This window comes from Anolis sagrei, chromosome 3 (genome assembly GCF_037176765.1).
Source record: "Anolis sagrei isolate rAnoSag1 chromosome 3, rAnoSag1.mat, whole genome shotgun sequence".
Lineage (NCBI taxonomy): Eukaryota > Metazoa > Chordata > Lepidosauria > Squamata > Dactyloidae > Anolis > Anolis sagrei.
Genome location: NC_090023.1, coordinates 195,527,288 through 195,546,770, shown reverse-complemented (window position 1 = coordinate 195,546,770; position 19,483 = coordinate 195,527,288). Strand labels below are relative to the sequence as shown.

The window sequence follows — 19,483 nt, the reverse complement described above, 5'->3', positions numbered from 1 at the left end:
AGAACAGCCAGGTTTTCAGATTCTTTCTGAAAACCGCCAAAGTAGGGGCCTGTCTGAGATCTTTCGGGAGGGCATTCCAGAGGCGGGGGGCCACCACAGAGAAGACCCTGTCTCGCGTCCCCACCAAACGCGCCTGTGACGCGGGCGGGATCACGAGCAGGGCCTCTCCTGATGACCGGAGTGAGCGTGTGGGTTCGTAGACAGCGATGCGGTCACGCAGGTAGGGTGGTCCCAAACCGTTCAGGGCTTTGTAAGTAAGCACCTGCACCTTAAATTGGGCTCGGAAAATAAACGGGAGGGTTGACCTCTCTCTGTAATGGGCCCCCGTTAACATCCTGGCTGCTGCCCGTTGGACCAATTGGAATTTCTGAGCCGTTTTCAAGGGCAGCCCCACGTAGAGCACATTGCAGTAATCCAGTCTAGAGGTGACTAAGGCATGAGGTCTTTAACTATTTCAATGTCTTTGTTGCCTATTTTCAAATTATGTAAATAATCTTTTGTCGTTACAGTCAGCCATTTAAATAAAGTATGTGGACAAATACACTATTCATGTCTATAGTCAGTAATTCATGCTACCCCATAAGACAGGATGGTTTTAGCATCTTAGGACAGTTTCACACCAACAATGGCTTCAAACTACAAGAGAGGAGATTCCATCTGAACATTAGGAAGAACTTCCTGACTGTGAGAGCCGTTCAGCAGTGGAACTCTCTGCCCCGGAGTGTGGTGGAGGCTCCTTCTTTGGAAGCTTTTAAACAGAGGCTGGATGGCCATTTGTCAGGGGTGATTTGAATGCAATATTCCTGCTTCTTGGCAGGGGGTTGGACTGGATGGCCCATGAGGTCTCTTCCAACTCTTTAATTCTATGATTCTATCTAGGGGACAGACACCAATGCCGGACATCACACAACATTATGTGATATCCAGAAGAGGCCCTGCCCCTAACAAGGGTGAAAGTGTCACCAGATACTTCCATGGGAGGCTTCCTGTGTTGTGCTGGCTCTAATGGAGCCAGCACGAGGCCTTCCCACAAAATCAGTGCTTTCCCCATATGATGGGGAAAGCATACCCAAGAGGAAGCTACACATGGGGTGACAAATTTGCTCCACTGTTCCCTCTCTCCTCACCAGAAGCCCGGCAAAGCGAAACACTTTACCTTAGCTTTCTGATGAGGTCGATGATCAGCTTCAAATCTACAACATCCTTATTAGTGGCTAAAAAATATAAATAGTCAATGTCTGCTCTGTAAAAAGACACCATAGATAAAAAGACACCTCTTGTCTCCCCAATGAAACCAACCTGGGCACAGCATCCTCAAGCAGAACTTTAAGCAATTTGCACTTTAGTTTCCCATGATTGAATGGTTTTGATGTCATCAAAATGTCACAGAACCTTTATAACAAATAAATTTCCTTTCTACATTCCAGCAATCTCATTCGAATAGATAATCAGCCAGCAGATAATTTCGGCAGCAAGTGTCAAAGAAGGCAATTCAGGGTTTTTGTGTCTCATTAGAAGATCTGTGAAGATTTGTGACTTTCTTCCTTACTATATTGCTTTAAACTACTTCTTGGCATGCCCTCAAACTAGGAGATGTGCCACTGCCTTGCAGTGCAAGGCAATGGATTGGATCATTCTTCCTTCCCTTACTTTAATTTCTTTTTCTAGAACCAGTACATTTGTTACATTAAAGAACTGCATTGCTTCATTGGGGGCACAAAAGGCCAAATAACGATTTGTCTTGCTGTTGCATTTTAATTCCATGTTCATGGATGGTCTTTCTTCTTTCTTCATTTTGTAATATCCTTCTAGGTTGAACTTCCTAGAGCAGTAGAAATGTACATTCATTGTGTTGGGTATATAGTGGCTCATAACCAAGACTATACATTCCTTTTTTGTGTACTACTAGTAGTAATTTTTTAAAACATTTTATTTACATACATTGACAGCTTACAGTGTAAACAGAACAGGAAACAATGAACATTTTGCAAACACATAACCCTACCACCAAGGTCTGAACAAGCATATTTTCCTTTGCCATATATTTATGAGTCAACCATTAACCAAATGTCATATCCAAAATTCCTGACCAACACAATTGTTGGTTCTTGAGGGCAAGGTAGTTGACTGTGCAATCACTTGATGACTGGTTGATCTGTCATCATGTAGTCAAAATAGAATGAAGCTTTACCCTGAAATTTTAATGCTATATTTTAAATCTGTTTTGTGACTAGAACGCTACCCTTGGTTTGTATAGCTCGCTTTTAATTATAATTCATTGTTGTTTTTATTGATTATTTCATTTTGATTGATGTGTTTTATGTTAATCCTTATATGTTGTTATTTTGTTATATTGGTGCTGCTTTTTTATTATGACTAATTTTTGTTGTGCATTATATGTTTTGTTTTTGCCTGTAAGCTGCCCTGAGTCCCTTTAGGGAGATGGGGTGAGATATAAATAAATTATTAATAATAATAATTAGAATGGACAGTAATGGTTTACATTTTGATTGAATAATTCGATTATATTCATATCTTGCCTTTCTCTCAAAACTGGGAGCCCACTAACAAGATTAAAATACAGGTAAAATGAGAACAAATTAGACTAAAACAAAATTGAATTTAAAGTAATCATAAAAGTACACTGATATTATAAACAGCTTTACTGATTCATCTCCAGTTGCGCCACCTGAACATTCTTTGCTGTGTTATTTTTCACTCCAGGCATTAACTGAAATTCCTGCAACTGTATGTGAAGCAGCTTGCATTAATTGTGTGTGTGTGTGTGTGTGTGTGTGTGTGTGTAAGAGTTTGGAAGGTACGAGGAATTTTGAATTATTTGGCTCAAAATGCTGGCTGCCCTGAGTCAATCTGTTGAGTAAAAACTTGGGAGGTTTTATGTCACTAGTCTGGAACCAACTAGAGAGATCCAGATAATTTATATATATCCAAAAGTGGATGCCACCAGTAAGGAAGCTCTGACCTCATTACACACTAGCCTAAAGGCCTTAATGCCTGAGTCGGCTCTCAGCATCTGAATGCATTTTTTAAGATAATGTGTTCTGAAACCTTTTAGGATGAGCTTAATCCAATTTACAACAAGAAAAGGATATTCCCATTCTCTTTCATCATCAGTCTGAGATAATTGGGAGGGAAAGTTCTGGCAAGAGTGGGACCAGAGGGTATAGTAACTGCAAGGCAATGAAAGCGTGGGAGGATCGACACCCATTAAGCAGTCCCTTAGTGATACCTTGATTATTTCTTCATCTATCTATCACCTGTTTATCTAATATCCTGCGCTCACTACCTCATAAAAAGATTAAAACCCTGTTAGTCAATGGTAAACTTCTTCTGAACAAATCTTACATAGAAAACCTTGCAAGAGGTTTGGCTTAAAGTGGTCATAATTCAGAAACAACTTGAAGGCACACAACATCAAATAGTCTTACAGGTGAACGCAGACAAAAGCAGGTACAGACAAAACATGAGAATGCAAAAACTCAAACAGATTGTGGTGCTTAAAACACAACTGGGTTTTTAAAAACATTACCAGTCTGTTATAAGCTCCATTCTCACCATCCAGGAATATGCTGAAAGCTGGCTTGTTTAAAAAGGTTTTCCCATTGAAAGGACAATCAGGAATGGCAAGCTTAGCCTCTCTTGTTAGGAAATTCCACAACCTGGAAGCAGTTACTGAAATGATCCAGTAAGAGATCCACATTGTAGATTTCACTAGCCAAAAGGTCAAGTTTTAAACATTCATTATTCAAAGAGGCTTCTCTGCATCATCAGATTGAACACTTAAAAAGTACAAAAGGTTATCAGCAGATACTGTATAAGCATTTTTTTTTCCAAAATGTAGTACAAATCGGTTCTTCTGAGTTTTCAGTCACTGAAGTATTGAGCCAAACAGTCTCTGGGTATCTAACATATCTGAACCATTCAAGCTCTAAGCATCTGGTAGGTTTCCATTGGCCATACTTGCGCTGATGCAATAATATTCAAACTATCACAATTACAGAGTAGATCTTAAAACTGGCTCTAATCTGATTTGAGTTATTTGGGTTTTGCTGTCATTTTTGGTTCTTGACTTAATTGCTCTGTTGCCCAGAATATCAAGTAGTGAACATGAGCTACAATTTTACCAAGGATATTTAGAAATAGTTGCATTGATAACCCTATTAAGGATGTTTCAAAAGTGTTGAGAACTCCAATATTATAGTTTTGGGCATCAGCTGAGATCAACCATTATGGGGCTGCTCATGACTTCAGGGCTAAGGGTCTCTCAGTAGCTCAACAGACACTGGATTTCATCCTTTGGACTCAAATGGGGAAGAGGACATGTGAGTGGGAGACCTATGAGTCATTGTCATGGACAGATCAATATCTGATTAGGTTCCGCTTCCAAGGTATTTTTTACCAATTGCATAGTACAGAACCAACTTTATGTCCCTCCCTGCAATAAGGTATCTTGATTGTTTCCCTATGTCCAGAAGTAGTCGCTGTCAAGTTTCTCAGCGCCAAGAATAAGGAGTATTTTATATCTGCTCACTTAGGCAGCAGAGTGGACAGTATACCAACTGAAGAAAACTTCCCTCTGTTATTCAAATCCTGCTGCAAATACATATAAAAAATAACCAATAGCTGAATGCTGGAGAAGCTGGAATTTTTGCAGACCACAGGTGCATCCTCTGATATTGATAATGGTATTTTCCCTGATAGTAGGAGTCAATATTTGTTGTTAAATGCCATCAAGTTGACTTCACTTTATGGCTACCCTATGAATGAAAAACTTCAAAGCCATTCTGTTGTCAACAGCCCTGATCAGATTTGCAGACTTAAGGTTATAACTTCCTTTATTGAGACAGTGTCTACACAAGCCAAATAAAGCAGATTCACCTTGCAAGTGCTGTGAGGAGTCCACTTGAAATACAACTGGTTTCAGCGTAGAAATGCTACTTCCAGCCATTAATCTGGAACGGGGGGTGGGGGGGGGGGTGGATTTATTCCTCAATTTCCAGGGAGCTCCAGAATGATTCCAGTGTTTTTGGAATTGGGCTGGATCTGGCCTGATCCAGTGTCCACACAACAACAGACCCAACACTATGCTGGCAACTGGATACAGTTCTCTAGCAGAGCCTTGCTGGCAACATGGCTGAATTTCTTGTTGTAACCGCTTCCGAATCAACATTGCCAGCAAGGCTTGATCAGGGAGCTGCTTTTGGCTAGTGAAATGAGCAACTATCTCTATGAGCTCTCAGTCTAGCTAACCATGTGGACACCAAAAGGGGTTCAGGGACACTTTGTGCTGTATATGGCAGCTCCAAAGCACAGTACTCAGATTATTTGGGTAAGCCCAGCCTACCTGTCCGGACATATCTCTCCTTATGATCCAGCTAGGAATTTAAGATCTTCTGGGGAGGCTCTGCTCTCAATCCCGCCTTAGTCGCAGGCACGCCTGGTGGGGACAAGAGACAGGGCCTTTCATTGGTGACTTCTTGGCTATGGATATTAGATTGGCACGCTCCCTACTGACATGCCAAAAAATTTAAAAAGCTGGGATTTTGAACAAGCTGTTGGAAACACAGTGTAATGGATGAACATGGAACCCAGGAAAGAATGAACATGGAACGGCTTGACAGTGTCTTTGGAAAATGAGCTAATAGGAAATTACTGGTGTTTATATATTTTTAATGCTTTTTACATGGTTTTTATAATGTTCGTTAAATGTTTTTAATTTTGTTTTATGATCATTGTGGCATTGAATTGTGCCAGTATAAGGCGCCTTGAGTTGCCTCAGGGCTGAAAAAGGCGGCATGGCAATGCAATAAATAAATAAATAAATAAATGCAGCTTGAGTCTATCCATCTAGAATGTAGTCATCCTCTTTTCCTACTCCCTTCTGCATCATTAAGCATTACTGTCTTTCCTAGTGAGCCGTGCCTTCTCATGATATGATCAACATAAAACAATCTCTATTTAGCCATCTTGGCTTCTAGGGCGAGTTTTGGTTTGATTTGGTCTACAATTTTATTGCTTGTACTATTTGTCCCATTTAATTGCATAATCCTTGATAGCGCTGTCGTCCTGTTATGCCAGATTGGGACCATAAAAGATACTTTGCTTACATGCCCAGTTAGAGGTTTTCTGCCTTGACGGGCCACTTTTAGAGAGCTTCGGTTTAAGTGACAAGTATGTCTAAACCTGTAGTGATTTTATTTATATGTGGTGAATATTAATTGAATAGTTTAATAAGATATGAACTGGATCTTTATTAGCTATAGCTTACATGCCAGAGTGACCAAGTAATTTTATCACAGAATGTCAGGCAATTTATTCACATTGAACTGTTGAGTGGTCTGAATTTTCCTCTTACGGACCAGTGTGTAAAAGATCCCTGGTCATCTAAAATAGCAATCTTGGCCAACACATTATGGATGAAATAGTGGAGAGGAATGGCAGGGTGGGGCATTCACAGAATATGTCTTCAAATAGGCTTTAGCCTGTGTTCAATCAGAGTCACACCAAGTTTTCCACCATTTCTGCAAGCAGTGTCTCATTTCATTGCAGCTAGTTCCCTGGAAAACCAAGGGAGCTGGTTTGCCTCACTTTTGTAAGAAGGGCATTCAGTAGTGATCATGGCTACTGTCCTGGTCAACCAGAACTTTGACAGAATAACCTGCCAAGGCAACAGGAAAATCTGCTGTTGAATCTATTCCTGGAATTGACAACCTTCACATATACAAGATTTTTGTATACTCCATCTTACCATACCTGTCCTGTCATAAAGTTATGTGTTTACTCCTCAACATTTTCTGTCTGAGTAGTATCATTATATGTTTAATCACTAAATTAAAGCTACAGGACCTAAATTAGTATAGATGCAGTATATTGCTTTAGAAGGTATGCATAGTTTCCTCAATATAGCAGATTCTAGCTTGCACATTTTGTGTGGTCTCAATGTAGATACAAATTTGTGCAAGTGTCAGCCAGACTTGAAAGGCCTGGACTCTGATTGAAAGGACCATTCGTTCCGAGATAAAGGAAGGCCATAACTGACTCAAGATGATTAGATCAGCAGCCCTGTCATTCATTTTGTCTTGTGAGTCATTGCCTTGTTGGTCAAAGAACATAAGGGCCTTTCTATACAATTATTATTTTTTCTTTTTGTTACAAGCTCACTATGGTATGCAATATTTCTTAGCAGCAGGAAACTCTTGTAAGAGACGTTTGCTGCTTGAACTGTAATTTCCAATGAAAAATTACAGCATAATGTTAAGCATGTGTACAGGCAGTACCCAAGTTAGAAACATCTGACCTACAAACAACTCATAGTTATGAACGGGGGTGAAAAACTGGAAGGGAAATTCACTCCTGATAGAGTTATCTTGGGGAAAAGGTGTCTCAGCTGAAGCTTTCTCACCAAGCTTTGTTTCCACAAGCCACATTTTTCAAAATCCAATTATCACAGGGACTGAAAATAGGGTGAAATCTTTGGAGTAAGGGCATAGATAGTAAAACAAATATCACAGGAGTGTGAACCCTTCCCCGTGCTATCCAAAGCTCCCTTCCTCTTTCTCTCCCTCCCTCCCCCTCTCTCTCTCCCCGTCACCCTCTGTCCCTCTCTCTTCCTATATATATTGCAGTCACATTTGGTGGGGACGCGAGACAGGGTCTTCTCCGTGGTGGCCCCCTGGCTGTGAAACTCCCTCCCTAAGGAGGTTAGATGTGCCCCCTCCTGTCTGACTTTTCGCAAGAAGCTTAAATCCTGGCTGTCCGTAGAATAGATGAATTTTATTGATGAGATTTTATGGACCATAATTTGGACTGATTTCGATGAGGTTTTAAACCTGGTGAACTGTTTTTAATGTATATTTATAATCATTTTATGTAGTTATGTCTTTTATTGCTGTGTTTATATTGTACTAGCTGTGCCCTGCCACGCGTTGCTGTGGCCTATAGTAAAACTTATCAAAGTTGAGGTAGATATCTGGACTATTATGAAAGAGAGGTACCTACCTATTCCTTCCCCCCTTTCCTCCCCCTTTCTCTCCTTTCTTCCTTCTCTACCTCTTTCTTTCTTTCACTACTTGGTTTCATCCTTCTCTCTTTCCTTCATTCCCTCCCCCTTTCTTCCTTTGCCTTTCTTCCCTCCCTGTTTGCTTCCTTCTTTCACTTTTTATTTCCTTTTATTTTACCACCATCATAACAATAACAATAATGCAATGCATTGCCTCTGGGACCTGACACCTCTCCCATTCCCCCTAAAAGGGTCTCATAGGAACAATAGCATAATAATAATAATAATAGAAATAACAAATAACAACCTTTACCCGCCACGTGTTGCTGTGGCCAATCTTCCCTCTTTCTCTCCTTCTTTCCCTCCTTCCTTCCTTCCCTCCCTCCCATCTTTCCTTCTCCTCTTCTTTCTCTATCTCTTTCCTTCCTTCCCCCTTTTTCTTTCTTTTCTGCTGTCTCTCTTTTCTTTCCTTCCATCTTTCCTTTTCTTTCCTTTTCTTCTTCCTTCTTTCTCTAACTTTCCTTCCTTTCCCCCCCTTTTCTTTACCTCCCTTTCTCTTTCTTCCTTCTTTCCTTCCTTCCTGTCTTTCCTAGATTTTGATAGGGTGGGAAGGGGCGGGGTGGGGTTTGGAGGGGGCGTGAAGTAAAAGGAGGTAAGATTGGTTTTGCCATTTTGTGAGTGTGTTGTTGTGTTGTTTTTCATTTTGAGTAGATATGTTTGTACCTTGTGGGTTGTGTTATGGGCATGGGAATTTTGGTTAAGTTTCGTTGGGGGGGGGGTTGAGTTTTGGTTTTTTTTGCCGTTTTGAGTGTGTTGTTGTGTTGTTTTTCATTTTGAGTAGATATGTTTGTACCTTGTGGGTTGTGTTATGAGCATGGGAATTTTGGTTAAGTTTCGTTGGGGGGGGGGGGGTGAGTTTTGTTTTTTTTTGCCGTTTTGTGAGTGTGTTGTTGTGTTGTTTTTCATTTTGAGTAGATACGTTTGTACCTTGTGGGTTGTGTTATGGGCATGGGAATTTTGGTTAAGTTTCGTTGGGGGATTTTTGAGTTTTGTTGTTTTGCCATTTTGTGAGTGTGTTGTTGTGTTGTTTTTCATTTTGCGTAGATATGTTTGTACCTTGTGGGTTGTGTTATGGGCATGGGAATTTTGGTTAATTTTCGTTGGGGGATTTTTTAGTTTTGTCGTTTTGCCGTTTTGTGAGTGTGTTGTTGTGTTGTTTTTCATTTTGAGTAGATATGTTTGTACCTTGTGGGTTGTGTTATGGGCATGGGAATTTTGGTTAAGTTTCGTTGGGGGATTTTTTAGTTTTGTTGTTTTGCCGTTTTGTGAGTGTGTTGTTGTGTTGTTTTTCATTTTGACTAGATATGTTTGTACCTTGTGGGTTGTGTTATGGGCATGGGAATTTTGGTTAAGTTTCGTTGGGGGTTTTTTGAGTTTTGTTTCCTCGTTGGATGCCCCTAACAAATTTATATATATAGATTGGCATTGAATTTTTGTCTGCTGGTAGCCGCCCTGATTGCCTCTTCGGAGATTGAGAATAGGACAGGATATAAATTTCATGCTGGTGTTATACTTTAAAATGTACCTATTCTGACTTACAAACAAATTCAGCTTAAGAACAAACCTACAGAACCTATCTTGTTCGTAATTTGGGGACTGCCTGTATAAGAAAAAAAATCCCATTGAAAACAGTGAGACCTCTATCTGAGGAAGGCTTAAGATTACACTGTTAAAGTTTAAATAGGTCCTGTTGCTTTTAACTCTGTAGTTGATTGACTTAATCAACATGGGTGGGAGCTATCCAACAAGGCTGCCTCAATCTCACCCTGCACACAGCTTGCTTTGGGTGAGTTTAGACAAGTGAGGAAGATCTGATCCTAATGTCAACATTGATATTGTGGTCAACAGAAGTATAGATTTTGGAGACAAAATTAGTGCAAGTCTACCCTTCTAAAACAATTTCCTCATAGTCCCCAAATTTCTTACATTGTCGGAGTGAGACATTGAAAATTGTTCTCACCTAGAAAACCTATATTTGTTGTATTCTTATTCTCTTGGTTACCTTGGCTGCCATTTTCTCCAGGTTCCTAAACTGTACAGACATATCTCATTTAACAAATCCTCTGACAACAAGGCTCTTTCTTACGAAGTCTTTTTATGCATATAAAGTCCCACTATCTTTCTTGCAGTGAAGCTTTTGCTGGGGAAAACAAGCAGATTCTTCTGTAGCCAAGGCAAATAGCAGGTGACTCCAGCAAGTGTAAATATTAGAACAGAGAAAAAAGGAGAAAACTGAATAGCATGCTTCATGACTACTCTCTAGCATATTACTTTAAAAGCATAGATCTATAAGTTTGATCATCACATTATTTAAAAAGTGAAGGCTTGTGGGGAAAAAACCTTTAGGTATCTTTTGGAGGTTCAAAGGTATTGGTTACTTGTGCAAGGTTTACTTGGTTATTTCATTTTGTGAAATGAAATAGTTCACATTGTGAGCTATTCACAAAAGATTTTTTTGAAATATGCTCAACTGCTTTTCTTATGTCAGAATCCATCCTCATTCTTTACATGTTACAAGAAGAAGATAACTACTTTATAAACTTAGATATCACTTTATTCCTAAATGGTCAGCTAAAGCTTTAGATTATGGCAATGATAGAAATTTGGTAACAGAAAGAAAATTGGGTTGCATCACAACCTCTGAGGATGCTTGCCATAGATGCAGGTGAAACATCAGGAGAGAATGCTTCTAGAACATGGCCACATAGCCCGAAAAACCTACAACAACCCAGTGATTCCAGCCATGAAAGCCTTTGACAATAGGAAGAAAATTGCACTGGAGTAGAATATAGTTGCATTGTTGGGCCTCATTTTGCTAACAGTAAATGAACAAGATGCACATACAATTGCCAAGTTAAAAGTAGCCAGGCGCATTTAACATTCAAATGTTCTATTGTGGTATTATTGTGAAAATTCGTAAAAGTTGTATGCTTCAGTTCTTAGAACAACGCAAGTGTATAGCTTGTACAGCTTAAGTGTGGACCAGCAACTCACTTGCCATTCATTTCCCTCTTAACAGCCCAATTCTATGCACATTTATCTATAAATGTGTTTACCTTAGTGTATAAGGTCAGTCTGGGAAAAGAAGAGAATGTGTGCCCTGATACTTCAAATAACACAGCTATGACTGAAATACAATCTTCTCATTACTCTTTTTTATCTCTCCCTTTCTTCCCTCTTTCTCTCTATATGAGTGTGTATTTATGTGTGAGTGTATGATATAATATAAAAATAGTATTGAAATTCGTTGACAAGGTGCTTCAGTTACTTGTCATAGAAGCATCACCATCCAATTGAAAAGGTTTCTGCCAGAATAATTATTTTTTCCATGGCTATGATCATATCAAACCCCTCTCTTTCTCCTCACTATTATCTGTTTTGGCTTCCAAATTGCCACCCACAATGATATGACTTTGAAACTCCCTGTGTTCTGAAATGAGCCAAGTTCCCTCGTCCAAATAGATGTTAGGGTACTTATCCAACTGAATGATGCAATTGGCATTACAGCTTAAGATGTTATATATCATCAGTAATGGAGCTGTGAAAATGCTTGCCTTTGTTACCATTATAATTATTGTAAAGGACATTGTGTGCTCTGCAATAAGTGTGATTTCCCACCCATCCCCTATTCTCCTAATCAGCCATCTTATTTAGATTTTTCAAAGCAATTGTTTCAGCTCCATTTAACACCAAGACCAAGTGTTTCCAGAACTGAAAGATTCTCATAGGGCAACAGATCATTATGCGTTGCCAAACATTGGAGATCTCAAACTGTTAAAAGTTGGTCAAGCTTTAAAACAGCGGTTAAATACCTTGTTGTGAACTGCAACAAATCTATGACCCATTGATTTCTATGGTAATAAAATGAAATATCTGCTGCACTGATTATTTACTTGTTCTCTGTTTAATTATAGTTTGAAAATGAGATCATCACGAAGCTGGATCATGAAGTAGAAGGCGGGAGAGGAGATGAGCAATATAAAGTGTTATTTGAGAAAATGTAAGTATTATCAGCAGTGGTATTTGTGCATGAATGCTTGTCAAGAAACATGCCAATTAGGTGACACCAAACATCAGGGCCTAAGAATAATTTTAAATGTTATTAATTGAAAATTATACCTGTCTAGTGTCTGTTCCCAAGTGTGATTAACACAATTTTTCCAATTATTTTCAGTCTCTTGGAGCACTGCAGAAAACATAAGTACCTTGCCAAAAATGGTGAAACTTTCTTTAAACTTGTAGTTCGTCTGATGGAGAGACTTCTAGACTACAGAACTATTATGCATGATGAAAACAAGGAGAACCGTATGAGCTGTACCGTTAATGTACTGGTGAGTGAAAAGAAATGAGATTCCAAAATTCATAATGGTGGCTGAATTTTGAAATCCATCAGTGGAATTTTGATGAGAAGCATATTTGTAATGATTTTGGGTGGATGGTGCAAAGGGGCAAAGGAGTCATTGACCATATCCCACTTCTCAGTGCAGAATGGTGAAGGGTACAGGTTAAGTATCTCTTGTGACCAAGTGTTTGGTATTTCAGTTTCTTTCAGATTTTGGAATACCTGTACTATATATACACACCTAATGAGATGACTTACGGTGCATTCAGACAGCCCATTTATTGCGGTAACTCCCGCAATAAAGAAGGGGCTGTCCAGATGACGTCCTGGACAATCCCAAATTAATTCGCTACAAACCAGGAAAACCCTGGTTTGTGGTGAATTAATTCGATAGTGGCTTTATTCTGTGCCTTCTTCGACGTTAACTGCCTGGACTGCTCCCTCAAAAGTTCTGGACGTTTAAGGGGCAATCCAGACAGTAGTACAGTGTTTTCCAGGCCGATTCAGCCAGGAAAACTGCCAGGGCTCCAACCCCCTCCTCAAAACTCCCCACAAAACCCTATAAAATAAAAAAGATGGAACATACCAATGACACCTAGAAATGAAGACCAGGGGGGATTGCTCCCCTGCTCCCCCTATGTTTTGGGGTATCATTGTATATTCCATCAAGTAGGAAGAGAAGCCAAATGGCTTCGGTGAGTTTCCTTTTTATTTTTAAGGTTTTGGGGGAGGGTTTTTTTTTTTTTTTTTTTTGGATAGCCACATGTTATCCTGGAAGTATTCAGGATAGTATGTGGACAGCCAAAGGGGAAAACCCATTTTTCCCCTCCCTTTGTGGATTAAAACCCGTTCCAAAGTGGGTTTAATGTATGTGTGGAACCACCGTTAGAAACGGGACCCATGTCTTAACAGGAAAATTATTTGTGTTCCCTATACAACTTACTAACTCAGTCTGAAGAGAATTTTATACATTGTATTTGTAGTAATTTGGGGCATGAAACAAAGTTTATGTACATTAAACTATCAGAAAGCAAAAGTGCCACTATCACAGCCACTGGAGAATTCTGAATTTCTCAATCCTGGATAAGTAATGCTCATTTCCTTGCACACTTTTTCATCATACCCCACAAGGAGTTTTGACTACGTTTGTAATCCAGAATCAAAAATTGTATAAAGTGTTTCATCACAAGGAGCTGGAGAAAACAAGGGAAAGCGGGGTAAAGGGTGGGATTTTATGGGGTTCTGTCTTTAAAGAAGACAAAGAATTTACTCATTCCCATCACACTGAGATCACCTCATCCAGTTTCTAACTCAATCATCCACTTAATTCCCATCACATAGGCAGGTAATGATTCCTCCCATTTTAAGGATTCCAGCATGCTTTTTAAAACAGGCATCCTTTAAGGCAGCACTGCCTTTAAGATGCTTCCACTGAAGCAGATGTAAGATATCTTTCTTAAGGTGGCACTTTCCATGGGGTCGTTTACACTCAAGACTCTTCCACTGGAAAAAAAAAAAGCACCTTTCTTAAGGCGGCATTTTCCCTGAGGCTGTTTACATTGAAATTTCCTCCCATTGTCCCTTTGAAAAAAGATAAATTGTATTTATCTTTTTTCAAAAAAACATAACCCCGGATTGTCGAAAGTGGTTTAAAATTAACCCTCATCTTACCCAGAGCTTTTGCATTGGTGATCTTAGGAAGTGATTTTTAATTAACCCTTTCTCCAAGCCTCTGTATTAGGGATCTGGGGAAATGGGCATTTCAACTCCTCCCAGAAATAATATTAGCGAAATCAGGCAATAGAGATTAAAATCACATGGGGAAATAGGCGATTTTGCCCCTCCCTAAGCAGATAATTTAATAATCAGTCAATTGCTAACCAGCTTAGGAATAGTTGGAAAAATGAACACTTTAGAAATGGCAAAATCCCTCACCCCCATAGTTGAAGTTTGCGTCATGTGAAGGGCACCTTGGGTTGCCATTTCTGAAATGTATATAAACACTGATTTTACTGCGTGGGATGAAGTCACAAGATAGCGTCTCCCCAACGGCAGACAATGTGTGTTTATATGACAGAAAGAGAATGTGTGAGAGAGGGGAAAATTGAAGGAGGAGAGAGAAAGATAGAACATTATTGAAGTAGTTTTTATTGCTTCAGTTAGACTGTGTTTCCATTCTGGCTATGATTTAGTGAATGTGATTGATCTGACTCAATCTTTACATAGGTTCACAATAAGTATTCTATAATATCAGTTCCTTAGAGCTTTGGAAAGCTTAAGACTGATAGCAGCATTCATCCTGCTTTCAGAAAAATATATTTGTATCTCATGATTGCATTGGAAAAGTAAATGAATAGTGTCACTAAACTAAATTGTCATGTAAGAGAATGTCTGGACCAGAGTTTAGTTTTTTTTTCATCTGTCGCAATGATTCTTTAATTTTAGGAGGGAAGAGAGGTCTTGGAAATTGCCACTGATTGTGATCCGTAGCGTGACACCTAGATTGCTTTTAGGAGAGGCTGTCTGCTCTCCGGAGTGGAATTAGAGTGACAAGATTTTGCCTGTTGGAACCTTGACAAAAAAATAAAAAAAACCAGAACTTGAAATGATCCGTTGCTTTTGAAAAGTTATAAAGGAAATTAGAGCAATTTATCAAACTGGGGAATTTTAAGAGGTTTATTTTTCTTGCTATTCTCTATAACTTGTAGTCATTGTGTTTGCCTCTGTTTTCAATTCCCCACTTCTAAAGTATATTAATCTGTTTACACCATAGCTCCTTCTGTCATAATCCATCTAAGTGTGGTACAAACACAAGCAAAAGGAAATCCGATGATAAAATCTAACTTTGGTGAAATAGCTTGGTAATTTAAAACGACAAGTTTTTTGCAGCACATTAAAATCTGTGAGCCTTTGTACAGTACAGTGCAGTACATTAGACAACTGGAATTTTGCTAGACTTGGATCAGTCCTAAGATTTTATTGGTTTCAGACAGTGCAGACTGCAACTTCTGGAGATTAAAAATACTTGTTAGCCATACAAAGCTCTCAAATACTGATATGAAAGCCTAAGAGTTAAAACTTTAAAAAAATTATATCCAAATGCAGTTGGTGCTCTGTGTCCATGGGTTTGACATCTGCTTATTAAACCAACCTCGGGTCAAAAATATTCAGGAAAAATATTCCAAAAAGTAAACAATAATTTTGCTACATAGCATTCATTTTGTGGTATCTTTAGGTTCTTGTCAGTGCAGTTGAAAAAGTGAGAAACAACCTTCTTCAAGGTTTTTTTAAAAAAACAAACAAACAAAAAACAAAATTAAAATCATTACTAAACTTCTGCATATAATAAAAGACAGATAGCACTTACCCTATAACAATAACACTTGAAGGGCAATCTTCTATTTCCCACTAACAGTAGCAATGAGGTAACTATTACACTATCCACACTAGAACTTCAGTGGCATCAAAAGTAACTGATTACAAGTAATACTGATAACTAGATGGTGTTCATGAAAAAATCTGGACATATTCAGTGGTGATTTACCAGTTCCTTCGTGCTCTGTATGTATTCAAATATATGTAAACACACACACAGAGAATTTTTTTTCCATGTATGGTTCCCTAGTTATAAGGACGTGTTTGGGGGAGAGGAATCCCCCCCCCCCCCCGAAAGCCCAAGATTTGGGGCAGGAACTCTCGCAGTTCCTCTTGGGATTTAGTCATGTCTGGGATTTAGTCATGGACCTAAGGGGCCACAGAAGTTCCCCAGCAGATGTTGGAGAGTTACACCCTTCATTGAACTCAAATGTCCTATCAGACAAATGTTTTTGCAATCCTTGGGAAAGGAAGCATTTTAAGTTACTTCCTTTTTTAAAAAAGGGCCTCTCCTGTGTCTGAATTAGAGGACATTTGGTGCCATTTGGGGTCAAAAAAATTGATCCATTCATAGAGCTCACAGACCATAGTTTGCTTAGCCCTGCTATAGTCTGTCTTGGATTTGCTTAGTTCTTCTTGTTTCTTCTGCTTTCTACTTCATTTTAGGCTTCATTTCTATACTTTTTAAATTAATTTCTCTCTTCAAGCATCCTAGCTATCCAGAAAATGGTAAAGTTTCCTGTGTTTCTGATTCTTGTGGCAACTAAGTTTTCTTCTATTTCATAGCTCAGTTGTTGTACCTTCCATGATATTTTGACTCTCTAACAAAGTCAGCCTCTAACTAACGGAATATCTAAATAAAAAGCAACATACACCAAACTGAATGTCCATAGTCTTGGAAAAAATTGAAGAAGTGTGTCCGCATCAATCTATTCCTCTCAGTAATTGGGTTGCCGTGATTTCTACTAGCTGTCATTTTTAAACCATTTTCAAGAACAGCCCTATGTAGCATGCAACTTGAAACCCACAAAAACATGACTGACAGTATTATTGTTATCGCCATCATTTTTGTTATTGTTTACGTAGCAAGATTTATTTTTAAATATTTACATAGCACCATTTATAAAAACTGTATATACGTTTTCATACATAGACGAAAAGAAGTAATAATACAGTATAAAACTGTACTATACAATTGTAAAGCAAACAGATACCGAATAATGCAATATAATATAAAGCAAACTTACCAACACATGCAATCAAAATGTATAAGATTACAAAACAATATAAATTAAAATTCCAATAATATGGGTAAACAAAGCTTTTAATTGACAATTGAAAATAGCGAGAAAAGGAAGAGTCCACAAATGTTGTCCCGCAAGATAGCAGACTCAGTGACTTGGGACTTACATCTTTGTGCATGGCTTTGCATGTGTACAAAATAAAACTGAGTAGTTCCACAAGGTCCATGTTTACCTAGGAGCTGTTGTGACATTATAACATATGGGCATCTGTTGCTCAGTAGTAGCCAATGACTGATACGTAATGACCCACTGTGCAATAAGTATGAATACAGACAGAGTACTCCCTGATATACTTTTAAGTATCTCATCACATGGGGCTTGGGCTCCGTCCTAGGATGCTACCAAGACAAAGCCTGACAGAGCCCATCACATGACATAGAGCTACTTCTCACAGGGCTCCTTTCTGGAAGCATCATAAGGTGGAGCCCTGAGAGCACAGGCAGTACCAGTATTTTCATTAGGTAAGTCGGGGACAGCACAGAGGGAAGCCGATTCGCAATGGTTTCTCCTTTGTGATGAGGAAGGGGGCAATGCGGGGACTTTAAGGACGTGTTCCCCCATTGCCCGTTGGATTTGCCTGTTGCACTCCAGAGCAGGATTCCCTCTGATTTTAAACATCACACAGTTGAGTTAAAATAGCAAGCAGTTTATTGAGGGTAAATAAAGCCAAAGCAATAAAAAGTAATCCACCATAAAATATAAAACCAATTGATTAGGAAGTAAAAAAGAGCAATTAATGCAAAGAAAAATAGTCCAAATAAGTCAATGAAACCAGAGGCTTGATTTCAAAGGCAAAATAATAGCAAAGGCACTTAAAACAGGAATCAGGCAAAGACAAAGGTCCAGGAACTTGGCATGAAAAACTTATCGTGAATCCAACGTTGCTTCATCTGAATAAAGACTCAGTACTTGGCACTTATCTGCCTACTTTGTTTCCCAAACAGCTAAGAATTGATTTTTCCTCAATTTTGGTTTCACTTCTAGCTCCTGCTCTAATCTAACTGAGTGCCTTAATTTCTGATTTATTTGTCTTTGCTGGCTAAAAACACTTCTTCTGTTCAAGGCTTCATTAAAATCTGCACCTGGAGATAACTGACCAGGTTCAAAGCCTTTCCCAGGCTCACAATCTTGAGAATCCCTTTGCAGCAATACAGTCCTCTCTAAGCCATCAACTGAACTATATTCAGGCCCCACATCTCTAAAACCAGGCCCAGGAAACAGACCATCATTCCCATTCCCTTCAGGAACATTTTCATGGACAGCATCCCCATTCCTAGAGGAATCAACTTGAACATGAACAGCATTGTCATTCCCATCATCCAAAGCAACCTGATCATTAGACACAATCGCAGGCTGAACAGGCTGACATACAACATAGCCCCACTTCCCAAATGATTCCTACGCTGTCCCTCAGCTTAAGGAACTCAATGTGATGAGATCTCAAGATACTAGCTAGCAAGTGTCAAAGCACAACAGGAAAGGCTGATTGGCACATCAAAAGTTACTAATATACAGTACATTGGAGCACTTATGCCAGTGTTTGGATTTGCAGATTCGCAGTTCACCAACAGGTTTTATTGCATTTCTGCAACATTTTTATATATTTATAAAGTTAGGAATGATAGACTGTGATTATGATCTTGACCGTTGTTTATCACCTTTGTCCAATTTAATATTTTTCCTTCCATATGGGAAAAAAAGCCTACCAACCTCTCTGGTGTTTACAGATGTATTTGTATAAAGTTGTACATATATGCAGATGTCATCTTCGGAAGTGGAGTTTTCTTCAAGATTGCAGCAGGATAAGAGGAAAAGAAATTTATTTTCCATTTCTGCCAAAGACCCATAATTATCATTCCTTCTTCCCCGATGCTATTTGCATTCACAACAAAACAACACAGAACTGTGGTTTGGAGGCAAAGACACATTTAACTTCCTATTTAGCTTATCCCTAAAGCATGTTGTTAAATCTTTAGTTTTCAAGAATGGATGATTTATTACTAATATTACATTGAAAGTTTAAATTATATTTTAGTGCATTGCAAAGTTTTGTAGATGACAAAGCTAGGAAAAGTTAATGGTGTATGACTTGCAAATGCCCTATCCTGGAGATTTTGACTCTTTGCGATGAGATATAAAAATGCTATTTGTCAATCTCATAGTTCATAGTTAAAAGAGAGTATGTGAACCCGAAACAAGCTCTATATCGCCATTTTTGGGCTAATGTTATGTGCTATGAATTTCTAATGCAACATAATAAATATGTGTAATATCTATAAGGCCTACTGAGAAATCAAGTTTGGCAAAGTGACATTCTGTTTCTTCTTTTTTGTTCCAGAATTTCTACAAAGAGATTGAAAGAGAAGAAATGTACATAAGGTT

At 38.8% G+C, this 19,483-nt stretch overlaps 1 protein-coding gene across 1 annotated transcript in view; it reads left to right on the top strand.

Annotated features, from left to right (window-relative positions):
- DOCK1 (dedicator of cytokinesis 1) overlaps window positions 1-19,483 on the top strand; it is a 530,863-nt gene that overhangs the window by 412,836 nt on the left and 98,544 nt on the right. The window contains exons 34-36 of the mRNA XM_060768624.2: window positions 11,995-12,080; window positions 12,255-12,411; window positions 19,440-19,480. Coding sequence (XP_060624607.2) covers window positions 11,995-12,080; window positions 12,255-12,411; window positions 19,440-19,480 — 284 coding nt within the window. The remainder of the gene's footprint in view (window positions 1-11,994; window positions 12,081-12,254; window positions 12,412-19,439; window positions 19,481-19,483) is intronic.